General features: G+C 36.7%; 1 protein-coding gene and 1 pseudogene across 2 annotated transcripts in view; one reads left to right on the top strand and one right to left on the bottom strand.

Annotated features, from left to right (window-relative positions):
* The window catches only part of TTF1 (transcription termination factor 1), a 36017-nt gene that overhangs the window by 6780 nt on the left and 10776 nt on the right, over positions 1-18461 (bottom strand). For both annotated transcript variants that reach the window (XM_037798059.1, XM_037798060.1), the window contains exons 6-9: positions 8279-8409; positions 6877-7111; positions 4276-4365; positions 2999-3064 (exon numbers count right to left, since the gene is read on the bottom strand). In XM_037798059.1, coding sequence (XP_037653987.1) covers positions 2999-3064; positions 4276-4365; positions 6877-7111; positions 8279-8409 — 522 coding nt within the window. The remainder of the gene's footprint in view (positions 1-2998; positions 3065-4275; positions 4366-6876; positions 7112-8278; positions 8410-18461) is intronic.
* Positions 4593-4897, top strand: LOC119505351 (annotated as a pseudogene).

Here is an 18461-nt window from a genome sequence, read left to right as displayed (position 1 = left end):
TATTGAGATATATTCACATACCACGCAGTCATACAAAACAAATCGTACATTTCATTGTTCACAGTACCATTACATAGTTGTACATTCATCACCAAAATCAATCCCTGACACCTTCATTACCACACACACAAAAATAACAAGAATAATAATTAAAGTGAAAAAGAGCAATTAAAGTAAAAAAGAACACTGGGTGCCTTTGTCTGTCTGTTTGTTTGTTTCCTTCCCCTATTTTTCTACTCATCCATCCATAAACTAGACAAAGGGGAGTGTGGTCCTTATGGCTTTCCCAATCCCATTGTCACCCCTCATAAGCTACATTTTTATACAATTGTCTTCAAGATTCATGGGTTCTGGGTTGTAGTCTGATAGTTTCAGGTATCCACTACCAGCTACCCCAATTCATTAGAACCTAAAAAGGGTTGTCTATATTGTGCGTAAGAGTGCCCACCAGAGTGACCTCTCGGCTCCTTTTGGAATCTCTCTGCCACTGGAGTTTATTTCATTTCAGCATAATTCTTAAGGGCCCTAGGATTTTTGGAATGGTAATGAGCACTGGGTTCAACTTAGTCACCAGCTGCATTAGCCGCTAACAAAAGAGTCAGCCTGTCCTTTGAAGCTTTGAAGCCAAGCACTGATTTCTCTTGCGCTATGCAAATCTAGATGGCATCTTCTTCCAATAGAAGGCTATTTCGTCTACACTGAAAACCTGTTGTTTAGTTTGGCCACTTTCATCAGTTATCTTAGCTGGATCTTCTGGATAACTTGCTGCAGCTTCCACAACAGCACTTGCTGCTTCACCTTGCGCTCTGATGTTACGGAGATGGCTTCTTTCCTTAAACCTCATAACCAGCCTCTGCTAGTTTCAATCTTTTCTTCTGCAACTTCCTCACCTCTCTCAGCCTTCAAAGAATTCAAGTGAGTTAGGATCTTGCTCTGGATTAGGCTTTGGCTTAAGGGAATGCTATGGATAGTTTGATCTTTTATCCAGGTCACTAAAACTTTCTCCATATCATCAGTAAGGCTGTTTACCTTTCTTATCATTCATGTGTCCACTGGAGTAGCACCTTTACTTTCTTCAAGAAGTTTTTCTTTGTATTCACAACTTGGTTAACTATTTGGCATGAGGCATAGCTTTTGGTCTGTCAACATGCCTTCTTCACCAAGCTTAATCATTTCTAGCTTTTGATTAAAGTGAGAGATCTGCAATATTTCCTTTCACTTGAAAACTTACAGGCCATTATAGGGTTGTTAATTGGTCTAATTTCAATATTGTAGTGTCTCAGGGAAAAAGGAGGCCCGAGGAGAGGGAGAGAGTCATGGGATGAGGTTGGTGGAGGAGCTAGAACACTTAAGTTAACTGTCTTATATGGGTGCGATTCATGGTATCCCAAAACAATTAAAATATTATCATCAAAGATCACTGATCACAGATCACCATGACAGATAATGAAAAAATTTGAAATACTGCAAGAATTACCAAACTGTGACACAGAGATATGAAGTGAGCACATGCTGTTGGAAAAATAGCACCAAAAGATTTGCTTGACAAAGGGTTGCCACAGCCCTTCAATTTGTAAAAAATGCAGTATCTGCAAAGCACAATAAAGCAAAGCACAATAAAACGAGTTATGCCTGTATATTAGAATCTGTGTGTGGTACCAGGGCATTGGTATTTTTAAAAAGCTTCCCAGATGATTTCAATGTGCAAGTTGGGTTGAGAACCACAGAGCCAGGACATTACCAGGATTTCGTAAAGCTCCAAACTGAGGATATAAAGATAAATGGAACTCCTGCAATTTTTGGACATATGCTATGTTGTCAATGTATCATCTGATTGGATGCATGGTAGTTTGTCCCCTGTGGGCCCACCCAACACATCTGCTACCATTACCCTCTTGCTTACTGCACTCCAGCACATTGGCCACCTTTTAGTCCCTTGGATGTGTCCAGCTGGTGCCTGTCTTGAGAGGCTTTTGCATTTACCACTCTGCCTGGGACACTGTTCTCTCTTATCTTTACATGGCTGTCTTGTTACTTCTTAGAGAGGCCTTGCCTGATCATCCTAATTGCCCCCCATCTCTTCCACCCTATTTTTCTCTTTTTTTTAAAGTACCCATCACCATCTGAAATTAGCTTTGTTTACAAACTCTTCCCAATATAATATACTTAAATGAGGGTTCCTAAGGTCCTTGTTCACATCAAGCTTTTGTATCTGGCATAAAAAAGTGGTCAACAAGTATTCGTTGAATGAATGAAATTATAATTTGAGCTAATTATTACCAATATAATCTGTTGTGCATTTTTAGGTTAATCCTATAGCACAGATATTTGTATTACTATCAATAGTATGGAAGCTCCACAAGGGCAGGGAATTTATCTTTTGTTCACTACCCATATTCTCTACAGCCCAGAAAAATGCCTGGCATACAGGAGGAAGAGTAATTCTGGGTTTTAATTTTCCAATAATCATACTTGTGATGGCTGGGATAATTCATTGCCACATTACTAAAGCAGAGTATCTACAATCTCTTCTCCATCTCCTGTCAACACCAATTGAACGGTATGATAATATTTCCTTATCAAAATAATTTTTCCACTGGAAAACTAAAATAGGTGGGATAGATGGGTGGGCCATAAGTATTCTGCTCTGCGTAAAATCTGGGATTACAAAATGCTTTAGGTGCAATGATCTACATGACAACAGAAACAAAATAATCCAAAGAAAAATAAAAAAATTAGCAAATTAATGACATATTTAGGGCCATGAAAATCTTGTCCACCTAGGAGTTTAGCGACTAGATACAGCATGCTCCTAAACTTAGTTTTCCTCTGTATAACAGTCGATTGGTTTTCTAGCAAACATGAAGAAGTTTAGCTACCACTTATACAAAAATCTATATGCAACATGAATTTCAGCTCCATTCAAAAATTTGATAGTCATTTATTAAAAGTCATCTCTTATCTTTTAATTAGCAGAATATTAAACAAATGTTCTTACCCTATGGCACTAGCAAGATCTTCCCAATCTATTTCATTAGCATCTTCCACATTTATTTCATATAGTCTAGGAGAAAAATTAAAAATTAAGTTTTCAAGCAAAATTAAACATGAAGGATATTTTCATGGGTTCACACATCTTTATTCCCATTCCAGCTCCTTCATTACACAGGTCTTGTGAAGTTGGCACCTTAGCCCAAGGTCACTGAGTTAGTGAGCTACAGAGGTGGGCCCAAAAGGCACTTCTCCCCCAACTTATGAGTCCTTTGTTTTTTTTCTCCTACTAAAAAACACAACTTTACCACTCAATTTAGACATATAGTAATAGTATACCTGTACTCAGCATTTATTATGTGTCAGACACTGTGTTAAGTCCTTTACATCCTCTAACTCACCTATAATAATCCTAGAAAACCACCTTATGAGGTGAGGGGGATTATTTCCATTTTACACACAAGGAAACCTGGGTTGAGAGACTAAGTAATTTACTCAAACTTATATGATTAATACGCAGTGCCAACACTGGAAGCCAGGCCTGCCTAACTTGAGATGCTCTCTTTGGTTCTGCTATACTATGCTATCTCCCTAGCAGGGGAGAAAAAGGTGGTGCTGGCATAAGCAGCCAGCCCTGTGTGGAGCATCAGGAAGCACACGAAAGAACCTCAAGCAAAGTTCATGAGAGAGAGCAGGGAGAACGAGGTTGGAGAGAATGGTGGCCAGCATGTAAAGGTTTCTTCTGCTCTTTGTTGTTATTCATTCAACATGATCCCAGCATGAGACCAGGTCTATGAGACTCACAGCCTTCATAAAATAGGCCCACTTCTCCCCTTGCCATGTAAGACTTGAAACATCTTATGGATGGATATGGAACTCAAATACAAAAACAAAACCCAAGCAATAGTATCATCAACAAATGTGTATCGGAGAGCAGTTGAGCTTTGCCTGAATTATTTACCTCAATTTTCCAATGGACAGAGATAGCATATCTATATAAAGAGTTTCAAAGACTAAAATAACTACATAACTACATTTATTGAGTACATAAGTTTTACATGCATTTTTCAATTTAATCTCAACAACACTAAGAAGTAGGTACTATTATTATCAACCGCATTTAAGGTGAGTAAACTGAAAGTTAACATATCCAAGGTCATACATGTAGAAAATGCTGGAACAGGGATTTGAACCCAAGCATAATGCTGCAGGTGCTACTGTCTTAACAACTACTCTTTGGCTACAGAGAAACAGTTAAAATATCAATTTCTATTTTTTTTGTACCTCTCAATAAGGTTGATTTTGGCCTGTAGGGCATTGACTCCATGGTACACATCCCGACCATTAGTCATCCTCTTGGTTAGAATTTCAGTCCTACATTAGACGAGAGGAAAAAAGTTTACTTCAGGAATAAAGTTTCCAATAAAATCTCCTATTTTTTTTCTCATCTAAATAGCTCTCATTCAGAACCAGTTTCTAACTTTTGCAACTCATAACTGCTAACATTTACCGTCAAGAATATACCTATTCAGATCATGCTGGGTTGCCGCCACCTCTGTGCCAGCCCCTAGGGTCTCTATGAGCCCAGGTGATCCTCCAGAATGGGATACCAGCCAATTTGGGAGCAGACTGGATCCAGCTCCTTCAGCATTACTACCAGTTATTTGATAAGGACAGAACCCAACTAGGAGCAATTTATAGCCTTCTGTTCCGGAAAATCCAGTACACGGTGAAAGACTATCAGCCTATACCAGACAGCTGCATCATCAGCATGGTTGTGGGCTGGCTCAAGGCCAGTGAAGACCCCACCATGGGGCTCCACCAGATGTTCCTATTAAAGAACATCAACAATGCTTGGGTTCACACCAATGACATGTTCAGGCTTGCCCTGCCCAACTTAGGCTGACCCTCCCAGCCAGGCACCCACGCTGTATGAGTACTATTCATACTCCTCCAAATGCTCCAAATATTATGCACAAATGAACAGGTGGGAGTGGGCGCAGGATGCTGCTGCCACTGAGGTGTTGTGCATGATGTCTGGATGCTAGACTAGTTGCATCTGACAGAAGTTTGTGTTGTACCAGCACATGCCTTGGGAAGACTTAAGTAGTGCAAAAGGTTGTCTTTTTTTTTTTTTTTTTTTAATCTATGGACAAGTTGCTCTAATAACCCAAAGAAAGAAGTGAAAGAAAAAGCAGGTGCCTCACTGTCCAGGTATTGATTTGTTCAGATGTTTCAACGCCTCATTATACAAAAAAACCACAGTAGGGGAGGGATAAATAAAATAATGATGGGAAGTTGACGGTTATTGAAGCTCAGTGATGAGTATAAGGAAATCTATGTTTGTATGTGTTAGAAAACTTCCATAATGAAAAGTTAAAAAAAAGGGAAAAAAAGGAATAAGTCTATTGGTGAGTGCTAAAGGATACTATGTAAACTCAGTCTAGTTCTGGTTGTTCATAAAACTAACTGAGGTTGCTTTCATTACCATCACCAACTGTTGTAATACTAAAGACAAGACGAACTTAGCAAAGTGATAAATGATTTGAAGATTCCTCTAATACCCAAAGCTAATGGCTGAAGGAAAGGGCTGACTGAAGTTCCTAATGAGAACAGCAACTCAATTAAAGTTATCAAATTTACTTGAGTAGCAAAATTTGTCAAAATCTGATTGACCCTTTACTCTTGTATTTATATTTTGATAAGAGAGATATGTGATACACAGAAAAGTTATTCTTAATAATATCCATGTTTACAGATTTGAAATGTATCATGAAGTCATTTTAATGTTACATAAAGCAAATATGTTCAAGCTTCAAATTTCTTATTTTTTCCTTCAAATTAAAAAAGAAACTTTGTAAGATGTCTTAATAATGTTGATTCTGAAGCAGCACTTCCTTTAATAATTTCCCCCACATCGTTTTTTAACACTGATATACCATCCTCCAATTAAGGCTTATAATCCCTTCCTTTTTAGCCCAAAATATAGCAGCAGACAGGGCTACAGTTCTTCTGTATAGCATTTTCTTTCTTTTTAAACATTCTCTGTTCTTTGGAGTTTATTCATAGTCTTCTACTAAAACAAACACCATACAACAGAATTGTAAGGTACATGAACAGTATATTCTAATAGTTAAAATAAAATAATTATTAAAAATTCATTAAAAATAAAATATATATACTTTGGATTTCATTCCTATTAAGCCAAGGATCACTGAGCTCCTTTTATGTGTGAGATGTGGGTTGTGAGTATATAGAGCTGCTGCTTCAAGGAGTCATGTTGCAACTGAACATCCAACTCAACCATCCTCCATCCTCTAAGGCTTTGAAAAGCTACATCAGGCAAAGAATGCGTAGCAAGATCAGGACTGAAGTCTCTCTCTGTGACTGATTCAGTCAAAAAATTCTAAAATGAAGGGTATGACTGACTCATTTTAGATGAAAACAGAGAAACTGATGAATTAGAAAGCAAATTAAAAAGGCAGGATTACTACTGATGACCATGTTTGTCATTCTTCTCCTGAATGTTAAATTTCATATTATTGTTTGTGTGTTGCAAAGAGATAACTACCTTGTTTTACTAAAGACCTAGAAAGGGACAGATGAAGAACGTTAACATTCAGCATTAATAGGTTCAAGTTCTTTATGAGGAAGCCATACAATTGTCAATGAATCAGAAGGGCTAGCTAAGCACTAATTCAAATCATATCTTGATAATGAAGTGGCTGAAGCAGTAGACTAGAGATGATAATTCTTGACATGTAAGCCTTTCCACATAGTATTTTCATAGATATTTTTAGTAACCTTACCTCTCTAGCTACTCTACAGAAGTTGTTGTGAGGGAGAATCTAGTTCAAATTTATATAAAGAAATCTTAAAACTTACCACTTAATTTTACACTGCATCCAATTTCTTGTTTCCACTTTAGCTTCCACTTCTACCCAAGATATGCCCTTGTAGAGTTTTTCCCGAACAATTGATAAGCGGCTTTCAGGATTTTCTTGGAGCTTAGAATCCATAACCTTTAACTCCTCAGGAGACATTTTCTTTAGAATAACTTCTTCAACAGCTTTAATTAATTTCTGGGTTTCTGTTTTACTCCAAGTACCACGATTTCTTTCTATAGACATAAAAGGACAGTCTTAAAGTTGCTAATCTATTTGCTTCTAAACACAATAGTAAACTAAATGATAAATTAGGCACTTTCCAGAACTCAATGGGTGGACATCTCAATTACACAAACATAAAACTATCTAACACAATTAAACACAAATGAAAATGAAATTACTATAGCAACCACAGATTCCTTTTAAGATCAAAAGCTAGAAGTTATTAAATAATAAGTCCTTGCTTAAAGCAATGTTTTTTTAAGTTTGAAAAAAAGTTGTTCTTCCAGCTTCCGAGAGCAATGTCTCCTCCATGAGAACTATGAAGTTCCCGAACATTCAATGGGGGAAAAAAAACTCCAATGACTTTTATGTTATGTACATGATTCCCCCAACACAGTACTTGATATATGTACCCTGAAAATTTCGGATGCCACCCATTTCTGTCAGGTGTCAAAAGTATTTATGGTTCACGCTCCTTGACTAGAGACATTAACACTCATGCAAAGGAAAAGCTCTCAAATCAGAAGACTGCAAATATCTTTGCTTTGGCCCAAAATGTCAAATATCTTTGGTTTGGGGATGTTATCTCCTCCCACTGCACTCAATAACAATTTGAACCAATATTTTAAAAGCAAGAGGTTAAAAAGGGAGAAGCAGATTTTGCAAAATAAAAAGATCCAGATTTTTGCTTTATTTCATGGAAACTGGAAGAACTAGCCATGCCAAGTTTTCACATGGCACTAGCGGCTGGAATTAAGTGGCACAAGTCGTACGGTCTCCACTCACCATGTGCTGGCCACAGGGACACACTGCTGCTGAATGTGCTGCACTCACCTGACTGCCCACGTGGCTCTAGAACGTGAGGCCCTGTGCTAAACAGCAACACCCACTAAGGACTAACCAGGGCCGTAGGTATTGACCTGCTTGGCAGTTATAGCTGTGGTCAGAGTTACTGAACTAGGTGCAGTAAAAAGTCTTATGAATAAAGATTGCATGGTTTCTTTGAATAAACTTGAGGAAACGAAATGAATTAGTATAGAGAATGTTTAAAAAACAGTACGTCTTTCAGAAGACAAGCCTGAAATGACTTCTGGGCACTAGATCAGCTTGGGGGCTGAACCAGGCCTCTGCTGAGGCTTATTTTTTCATCTAAATGGACAACATAGACTGCCACTTACGACTTCTGATCTGGGAAAATTTCAGGGCAACAGAGAGGCTACTTCGGGCCACCATCTCACCAATTTTTTTCCAATCATTTCCATGGAGGGAATGGTATATCTTTAACTTCTCCATATCTCCTTTACTATACCTAAGAGATAGGGAAAACATATTACCATTTTGAATTAACTACAAGATTAAAAACTGAACTCTGACTGCAGTATGCCATAGTTATGGAAAAAGTTGAATGGGGAAGGCTGTCAAGAAACCTAGTTCCAGCTCTAATCCTCCCAGTGACTAGAACCCTCTTCTCTTCTCTGCATCTCACCTGTGTTAACCCTATACATGAATCATTGCAATCCCAGTCCAGAGACCTGGCTCAGTTACACAGCAGCCAGAGTAAACCAATTGGATCATGTTATTTCCCTATCCAAACCCCTTAAGGCTTCACATTACATGTACAAAACACAACATTATTTAAGGGCCTACAAAGCACTGGAATCTCTACAGTTCAGCCATATTGGTCTTCTTTTAGCCCTTTCTCATCTCAGAGCCTCTGTACTTGCAGAGGAAATGGCCTTCCTTCTACTCTGCCTGGAAAATTCCTGTAAAACCTTCAGAATACAATTCAAATTGCATGTCTTCAGGGAGGCCTTTCCTGACTACCTTAGCTTAAGAAGATCCCTCTGGGATGTTATCAACATGGCGACGTAAGAAAAACCTCCCCAGAGATTCAGCAAATAAAAGGACAAACCCCACTTGCTTAAAACTCTGGAGGACAGTAGAGACTGGAAAAGGACTCCACAAAGGCTGAAGCAAAGAAAAAGAGAAATACCAAGTAGAAAATTGCTGTTCTGGGGAAAGGGTTCCATTCCCTCCCTTTAATCAGTCCCGCACAGCTTAGGAGTCCCTCAGAGACAGAAAGGCTCCTTCCCACCATGGTCACAGACTTTAGAGCCACTCACAGGAGTGTGACAGAACTCCACACATATCGGGGTACCAGGTCTCAAGTCCACAGGGACCCAGGGTTGAACATGAGCCACTTAGGAGTGCTACATGCATAAGGGGGTAGGAAAAGAAGCCGTGGCTGGAAAGTGATGGCCTCACTCAATCCTGTTACTGTTGGCTGGAACACCTAAAAGCAAAATGGGCTTTTCTGGAGTGACCGACCTTTCTGGATTGACTTCATCTGGCTCCCTGGGGCAGGATACCCTAATGGGGAAGAAACTGGAGGCAGAAAAGCCTCAAGGAGAGAGAGAGACAAAAAAAGGGGGAGAGGGGGCTGTGTTTAAATGGAACTGCTATAAGACAGGAGGTTCCCAGAACTGAAAACTGAAAGGAAAACAGGGCACTGAGAGAGAGAATTTAAACAAATCACAGGAGCTGGGGAGAAAATTTGGTAAAAAACAAACAGAACAGATCAAGATTCCTGTAGAAGGAACAGAGGAAGGGAAGCTTTCTTCTGGAGTGAAACAATTGCACAGAAAGTACAATCTCAAAAACTGCACCGCATATCCAAGGAAAGAATAGGATGAAGAAGAGCTGAAAATATCTGATCAGTTAAATGGGCAATTCTAAAGGTCTACTACAATAAGGTGGACTAAGCATCAAAAAAGAGCCTTAATACATAAAGCCAGTTGACAATAAAACCCTAGCCAAGAGAGAGAAGCTCACCTTCAGAGTAAATTCATCAAGCTAATCAGATGAGTAGACATCAGCAAAAAATTACAAGCCATACAAAGAAATAGGAAGATATGGCCTAGCCAAGGGAACAAATTAAAACTCCAGAGAAGACACAGAATTTGGAACAACTTATCAAAGAAGTTCAAACAAATCTCCTAAATCAATTCAAGGAGATGAAGGGAAATATGCCTGAAGAGGTAAAGGATACTAAGACGACACTGTGTAAGAGTAAGAAGAATTTGAGAGTATAAATAGAAAACATTATGGAGAGGAAAGGCACAAAAAAAGAGATTAAAAATACAACAGAGGCATACAACAGCAGATTTCAACAGGCAGAAGAAAGAATCAGTGAGCTAAAAGACAGGACAATTGAAATCTCACAAACAGAAGAACAGATAAAGAAAAGAATAGAAAAAATTGAGCAGTGCCTCAGGGATTTAAGTGACAATTTGAAGCACACAAACATATGTCATGAGCGTCCCAGAAGGAGAAGAGAAAGGAAAAGGGGTAGAAAAATTATTTAAGGAAATAATGGCCAAAAATTACCCAACTCTTATGAAAGACATAAATACACCCATTCAAGAAGTGCATACTCCAAACAGATAAATCCTAACAAACCTATGCCAAGATACATATTAATCAGAATGTCAAATGCGAAAGATAAAGAGAGATCTAAATGCAGCAAGAGAAAAGCAATATGTTACCTACAAAGGATCCACAATAAGACTAAGTGCCAATTTCTCACCAGAAACCATGGAGGCAAGAAGGTAGTGGTATGATATATTTAAGGTACTGAAAGAGAAAAAGTCCCAGCCCAAATACTTTATTTGGCAAAACTGTCCTTCAAAAATGAGAGGGATTTTAAAATATTCACAGATAAACAGAAATTCAGAGAGTCTGTCAATAAGAGACCAGCCCTATAAGAAATATAAAAAGGATTTCTGCAGAATGAAAGGAAAACACATGACAAGAGGACTTGGAGTAGTGTGAAGAAATGAAAATCATCAGTAAGTGTAAGTAAAAGGGCAAAAAAAAAAAAAAAAAAAAAAAGAGGGAAAATAAAGGGGGGGGGGAAGATATGACATATAAAAACCAAAGTATAAAATGGTTGAAGTAAGTACTGCTATTTCAGTAATAACATTCAATGTTCATGGATTAAACTCCTCATCAAAAGACACAAATTAGCAGAATAGACAAAAAAGCATGATCCAACTATACGTTGTTTACAAGAGACTCACCTTAGACCCAAAGAAACAGAAAGTGAAAGGTCTGAAAAAGATATTCTATGCAAATAGAAACCAAAAAAGAGCTAGGGTAACTATACTAATATCAGACAAAATAGATTTTAAATACAAAGCTGTTATAAGAGACAAAGAAGGACACTATATGTTAATAAAGGGGGCAATCCACCAGGAAAAAAAAATTATACATATTTATGCACCTAACTAGGGTGCCTCACAATACATGAGGCAAACACTGGCAAAACTTTGAAGGGGGAAACAGACGTCTCTATGATAATAGTTGAAGACTTCAATACACCACTCTCATATAATGAAATTATACAAAGCATTTTCTCTGGCCATAATGGAATGAAGCTAGAAATCAGTAACAGGCAAAGTTCTGAAAAATTCATAAATACATGGAGATTAAACAACATACTCTTAAACAATCAGTGGGTCAGAAAAGAAATTGTAAGAGAAATCAGTAAATATCTTGAAATGAATGAAAATGAGAAGACAACATATCAAAACCTACTGGATGCAGTAAAGGCAATGCTCAGAGGGAAATTTATAGTCCTACATGTGTGCATTAAAAAAGAAGAAAGAGCTAAAATCAAAGACCTAACTGCACACCTGGAGGAACCAGAAAAAGAACAGCAAACTAAACCCAAAACAAGCAGAAGGAAAGAAATAACAAAGATTAGAGCAGAAATAAATGAAATTGAGAATAAAAAAAATAATAGAATTAACAAAACCAAAAGTTGGTTCTTTTAAGAGGATTAATAAAATTGACAAAGTCTTAGCTAGACTGACAAAGAAAAAAAGAGAGAAGATGCAAATAAAGTCAGAAATGAGAGGGAAAACATTACTACTGACCCAGAAGAAATAAAAAGGATAAGAAAATACTATGAACAACTATCTGCCAACAAATTAAACAACCTATATGAAATGCACAAATTCCTAGAAATACATGACCAATCTACACTACCTCTAGAAGAGACAGAAGACCTCAATTGACCAATTACAAGTTAAGGAGACTGACTCAGTCATCAAAAACCTCCCAAGAAAGAAAAGCCCAGGACCAGATGGCTTCACAGGAAAATTTTACCAAACATTCCAAGAAGAACTAATACCAATCCTGCTCAAACTCTAGCAAAAAACTGAACAGAAGGGAAAACTACCTATTCTATGAGGGCAACATCACCCTAATACCAAAGCCAGATAAAGATACTACAGGAAAAGAAAATTTCTGATCAATTTCTCTTATGAAAATAGATGAAAAAATCCTCAACAAAATACTTGCAAATCAAATCCAACAGCACATTAAAAGAATTATACACCATGATCAAATGGGTTTCATCTCAGGTATGCAAATGTGGTTCAACATAAGAAAATTAATATAATACACCATATAAGCAAAATGAAGGGGGAAAAGCACATGATCATCTCGATTGATGCAGAAAGGCATCTGACAAAATCCACCATCCTTTCTTGATAAAAACACTTCGAAAAATAGGAGCAAAAGGTAATTTCTTCAACATGATGAAGGGCATATATGAAAAACCCATAGCTAACATTGTTCTCAATGGTGAGAGACTTAAAGCTTTCTCTCTAAGATCTGGAACAAGAAAAGATGCCCTCTGTCACCACTGTTATTCAACACTGTGCTGGAAGTTCTAGCCAGAGCAGTTAGAGAAGAAAAAGAAATAAAAGGCATCCAAATTGGAAAGGAAGAAGTAAAACTTTCACTACTTGCAGATGGCACGTTCTTATATTCAGGAAATCCTGAAAAAGAAAAAAACTATGACAAACCTATTTGAACTAACAATGAGTTCAGCAAAGTGGTAGATACAAGATCAATATGCAAAAATCAGTGGTATTTCTACACACTAGTGATGAGCTATCTGAGGAGGTAATTAAGAAAAAAAATTCCATTCACAATAGAATTCACTAGAAGAATCCATTCACTAAAAGAATTAAGTATCTAGGAATAAAGTTAACCAAGGATGGAAAGGACCTGTATTCAGAAAACTATAAAACATTGCTAAAAGAACTCAAAGAAGGCCTAAAATAGTGGAAAGACATTCCGTGTTCATGGATAGGAATGCTCTATGTCTTTAAGATGTCAATTATTCCCAAATTGATTTACAGATTTAATGTAATCCTGATCAAAATTCCAATAGCCTACTTTGTAGAAATGGAAAAGCCAAATTATCAAATTTATTTGGAAGGGTAAGGACATTGAAAAGCCAAAAATATCTTCAAAAAGAAGAATGAAGTGGGAGGACTCATACTTCCTGACTTTAAAGCATACTACAAAGCTGCAGTATACAAAACAGCATGATACTGGCATAAGAATAGATATATTGATGAAAAGAATCCGCACTGAGAGTTCAGAAATAGACCCTCACTCACATCTATGGCCAATTGATTTTTGACAAGGCTGCAAAGTCGACTCAACTGGGACTCTTCAGCAAATGGTGCTGGGAGAACTGGTTAACCATATGCAAAAGAATGAAACAGGATCCCTATCTCATACTAAACACACAAATTAACTCAAAATGCATCAAAGACCTAAATATAAGAACCAGAACTATAAAATTCCCAGAAGAAAACATAGGGAAACATCTTCAAGATCTTGTGGCAGGCAATGGTTCCTTAGACTTTATATCCAAAGCACAAAGAATGAAAGAATAGATAAATGGGATCTCCTCAAAATTAAAAACTTTTGTGCATCAAAGGACTTTGTCACAAAAGTGAAAATACAACCTATTAAATGGGAGATAATATTTTGAATCCACATATCTGGTAAGCGTTTAATATCCAGAATATATATAAAAAATCCTACAACTCAACAATAAAAAGACAACCCAATTAAAAAATGGGCAAAAAACTTAAATGGACATTTTTCCAAAGAGGAAATACAAATGCTAAAAAGCACAAAAGAAGATGCTCGACATCACTAACTACTAGGGAAATGTAAATCAAAACCATGAGATACCATTTCATACCCACTAGAATGGTTACTATTAAAAAAAAAACAGAAAACCACATGTGTTAGAGAGGTTGTGGAGAAACAGGAAGACTCATTCATTGCTGGTGGGAATGTAAAATGGTGCAGCTGCTGTGGAAGACAGTTTGGCAGTTCCTCAGGAAGCTAAGCATAAAATTACCATATGATCCAGCAATCCCATTACTTGGTATATACCCAGAAGAACTGAGAACAGGGACGCAAACATATATTTGCACACCAATGTTCTTAATGGCATTATTCACAATTGCCAAAAGATGGAACTAACCACGTGTCCATCAGCTGATGAACGGGTAAACAAAATGTTGTATTTACAGACAATGGATTATTATTCCATAATAAAAATAAATGAAGTCCTGATGTGTGGGACAAGATGGATGAACCTTGAGGACATTATGTTGGGTGAAATAAGCCAGAATGAAAAGGACAAATACCATATGATCTCACTGATACAAACTAATTATAATAATCAAAGTCACAGAGTCAGAATCTAGAACACAGCTTACCAAGAGACAGTGGGATTAGAGAATGAGGAGTTGATGCTTAACTTGTATAGAATTTTTATTTTGGTTCATGGTAAAGGTTTGGAAATGGACGGTGTGAGTATAATCAACAGTGCTGAATTATTTGTGTGAAAGTGGTTAAATGGGTATCTTTAGCAAGTGTGTAACACTAGAATAAAAATTAAAATATAAGACATAAAACTGTATAACACAGTGACCCCTATTGTAGATGAGGAACTGTACTTAAAATTATAAGACCATTCTTTCATGAATTATAGCAAATGTATGATACCAATACAAGGTGTTAATAATAAGGTAGGAAAAAAATACACGTAATGTAAATTATGGATGGTAGATAATAGTATGATTTTAATAATCTTTCATCAATTGTAACTAAGGTAACTACTGTTAAAAAATAGTACAATTATAAAAAAGTGTTGTCATCAATTTTAACAAATGCAAGGTGTTGTGGTGGGGCGATGTATGGGGATCCTGTATTTTTTACTTGATTGTTTTGCAAACTGACAACTTCTTTAATAAATAAAATTTTAAATTAAAAAAAGAAGTTAAGAGAGAAGAGACACTCAACTTAGAAGTTGAGGAGTAGTAGGGAGTGGTGGGGACTGTGAACAACTGAAGAATCCATACCCTAGTCAAAGTGGCCCAGTGCTACTCAGTTCTGTTGGACTACAGTCATGTGACAATGCAAGGTCAGATGGGCCAGAACTTCCAATTTTATTTATAGAGAATTTAGGAATTTGGATTTATACATGAAACTTCACAACATTTTTCATGTCAGAAATAATTCACTGTATAGAATAAGCATAACATATCTGTTGGGTGAACCCAGTGCTTGGCCTATTAGATTTTAAGTTTTGAGTATTCAGCTACCTGGGGAGAGATTCTAGAATTAAAGGAATATTGAAAAAGAAGAACATGCCTACTCTTTAATAAGAAATCAGCAAATAGTTATCTACTATTACCAATAACACCTTAGTTAGTTCATTAATATTAGATGTAACATAAAACATATAGGTAATAAAATGTTATTTAAAAAAACAAAAAAAGAAGCTCCCTCTGTTTTTCCTCTTACAGGACAGTGTGCTTCTCCTTCACAGCTGAATACAATTTGCAATTATATATTCATGAATTCCTTTTTTTATGTGTCTCTTCCTGTAGAGCAGGGTTGTCCAATAGAAATACAAGGAATATGTGATTTTAAATTTTCTAGTAGTCACAAAGGAAAGTTTAAAAAGGTGAAATTAATTTAACAATTTTATTTAACTCAATACATAAAAATATTATTTTAATAATTAATATAAAAATGTATTAGATTGTTTACTTTCTTTTCTTCACCCCAAATCTTCCAAATGTAATGCGTATTTCACTCTTACAATAAATTTCATTTGGACTAACTGCATTTCAAGTATTCAATAGCCACATGGTGGCTACCATGTTGGATGGTGCTGCTCTAGAGTGCAAGGACTTGATCAGCTTTGCTCACTATTGTACCCGTAACACTTGACAGATAACATTGCATTAAATATGCAATGAATAGCTTGACACAAACATATTACTATTTAAGAATTTTAAAGAGCATTAATTGCACATAAAAACAAATGTATTAAGGAAAAGAATTTAAAAAGCACTACAAAATTATTCATGGATTTTGAGATTAACTACAAATGTTTAGGTGAAGAAAAAGCAATCTTTATGATGTCCTAAGATTGCTAAACCTTAATTAGGGGTGTTGGTGTTGGTGGTGGTATGTTATTACAAAGGCCAGTACAAAAGAAGCCCTAGAAAAATACTAATGATCTCTGATGCTAGCAATCCAGAACTATTTCATGAAAATGACATTCTAGCATCTTCATAAATTTATTTATAAATGCAGAGTATGGTCAACAGAGACTCTTAAGTCTATTAAGAATCACAGATATTGTGCCGGTTTGAATGTATTATGTCCCCCAGAAAAAGCCATATTCTTTGATGCAATCTTGTGGGGCAGACATAATAGTGGGGATTAAGTTGGAACGTTTGGATTAGGTTGTTTGCATGGAGATGCACCCCACCCAACTGTAGACGATAACTGATGGGATATTTCCATGGAGGCGTGGCCCCACCCATTCAGGGTGGGCCTTGATCAGTGGAGCCATATAAATGAGCTGGCCCAAAGAGATAGAACTCAGTGCAGCTGTGAGTGACATTTTGAAAAGGAGCAAGCTTGCTAGAGAGGAACGTCCTGGGAGAAAGCCATTTTGAAACCAGAACTTTGGAGCAGACGCCAGCCACGTGCCTTCCCAGCTAACAGAGGTTTTCCGGATGCCATCGGCCAGTGAAGGTACCCGATTACTGATGTGTTAACCTTGGACACTTTATGGCCTTAAGACTGTAACTGTGTGGCCAAATAAACCCCCTTTTTATAAAAGCCAATCCATCCCTGGTGTTTTGCATTCTGCAGCATTAGCAAACTAGAACAGATATCAAAAACTAACACATTCTAGTAGTTTTCTTCTCAAAGCAATCAAGGCCTTTCTCATATAAAGAATGACTTAAAAGGACTCTTGAAGCAAAAGAAGAGGATGCAAGGGAGAAACTGAGTACACAAAAATGGGAAAACTGGTATGTATTGACCTCCAAAATCCCCTGAGAGCCTTACAATTCTTTGATTTTTGACTTTCTACAGTTTTTCAGCTAAGAGTTCCTTAAGTTGGAAAAATATTCTAAGGACAAATGATGACAACACAAATAACATGGTACAAACAAATGAGATGAGCTTTTTAAAATTAGAATGACAAATTAGTTGAGCTTTTAAAAACCACTAGAATGAGACTTTTATTATTCTAAAAATTTCATTGCCACACATATGTCACAGGTCGAAAAGTATACTACCTTGGCTGCCACCATTAATATGCCAAAAGCATTCTGTTAAGTCCCATTTAAAATGTTATCTCTAGTGAATTTTCTTAAAGCTCTGTTTATAACTGTCTAACCTTGTCTCTTGGGAAAAAAGGGTAGGGCAGATTTCAGTCTGTGTGTGGAAACTTCAACATAAGGTTTTATCCCTTTTTGTAAAAACATAAAAAAGAAAAAGAAACCAAGTTCGTATCAGTGTTTGAAGCTTAGACAATACACATGTATTGGTTTAAAACCGTATAGCTGGGGAGAACTCAACGGACCCTGCTAGAAGACTGCTAGAAGACTCCCAGAGTGAGATAAAGCAGTTAAGCCTATAGTTGTTTGGCAACTAGGTGACAGGTGCTGAAATCTTGCTTATCCCATTGACCCTGAGCAGTGTTTACCCATAGCAGGCACTTAATCTATGTTTCTTTTTTCTATTTGGAATGTTAGGAAAAAATTATATTTGGGTATTTTATTTGCAGATGAAGGGAGGAGAGAATATTAATGACTATACCAAGCCTTCTCATTAACCCTACTGAATCACATACAAAAATGATCTAATAGTAGTGTTTATCTCCATTTTCAAATAAAAATATTATTTTAATAAATAATTTATTTTAATAAATAATTAATATAAAAATGTATTAATGAAATTGTTTACTTTCTTTTCTTCACACCAAATCTTCCAAATGTGATGTGTATTTCACCCTTACAGTACATCTCAGTTTGGACCAACCACATTTCTTTTTTTACTGAAAACCCAAGGAGTTGTGCTAAGTATTGAAGGGAACATCAAATTGCAGAGGAATGTTTCAATTCACACAGAGCTCACAATTTAGTAGAGAGCACAGAAAACTGCATTAGG

The sequence above is a fragment of the Choloepus didactylus genome, chromosome 10 (genome assembly GCF_015220235.1).
Source record: "Choloepus didactylus isolate mChoDid1 chromosome 10, mChoDid1.pri, whole genome shotgun sequence".
In the NCBI taxonomy this organism is placed as follows: domain Eukaryota; kingdom Metazoa; phylum Chordata; class Mammalia; order Pilosa; family Megalonychidae; genus Choloepus; species Choloepus didactylus.
This window is presented reverse-complemented; position numbering and strand designations above follow the sequence as displayed.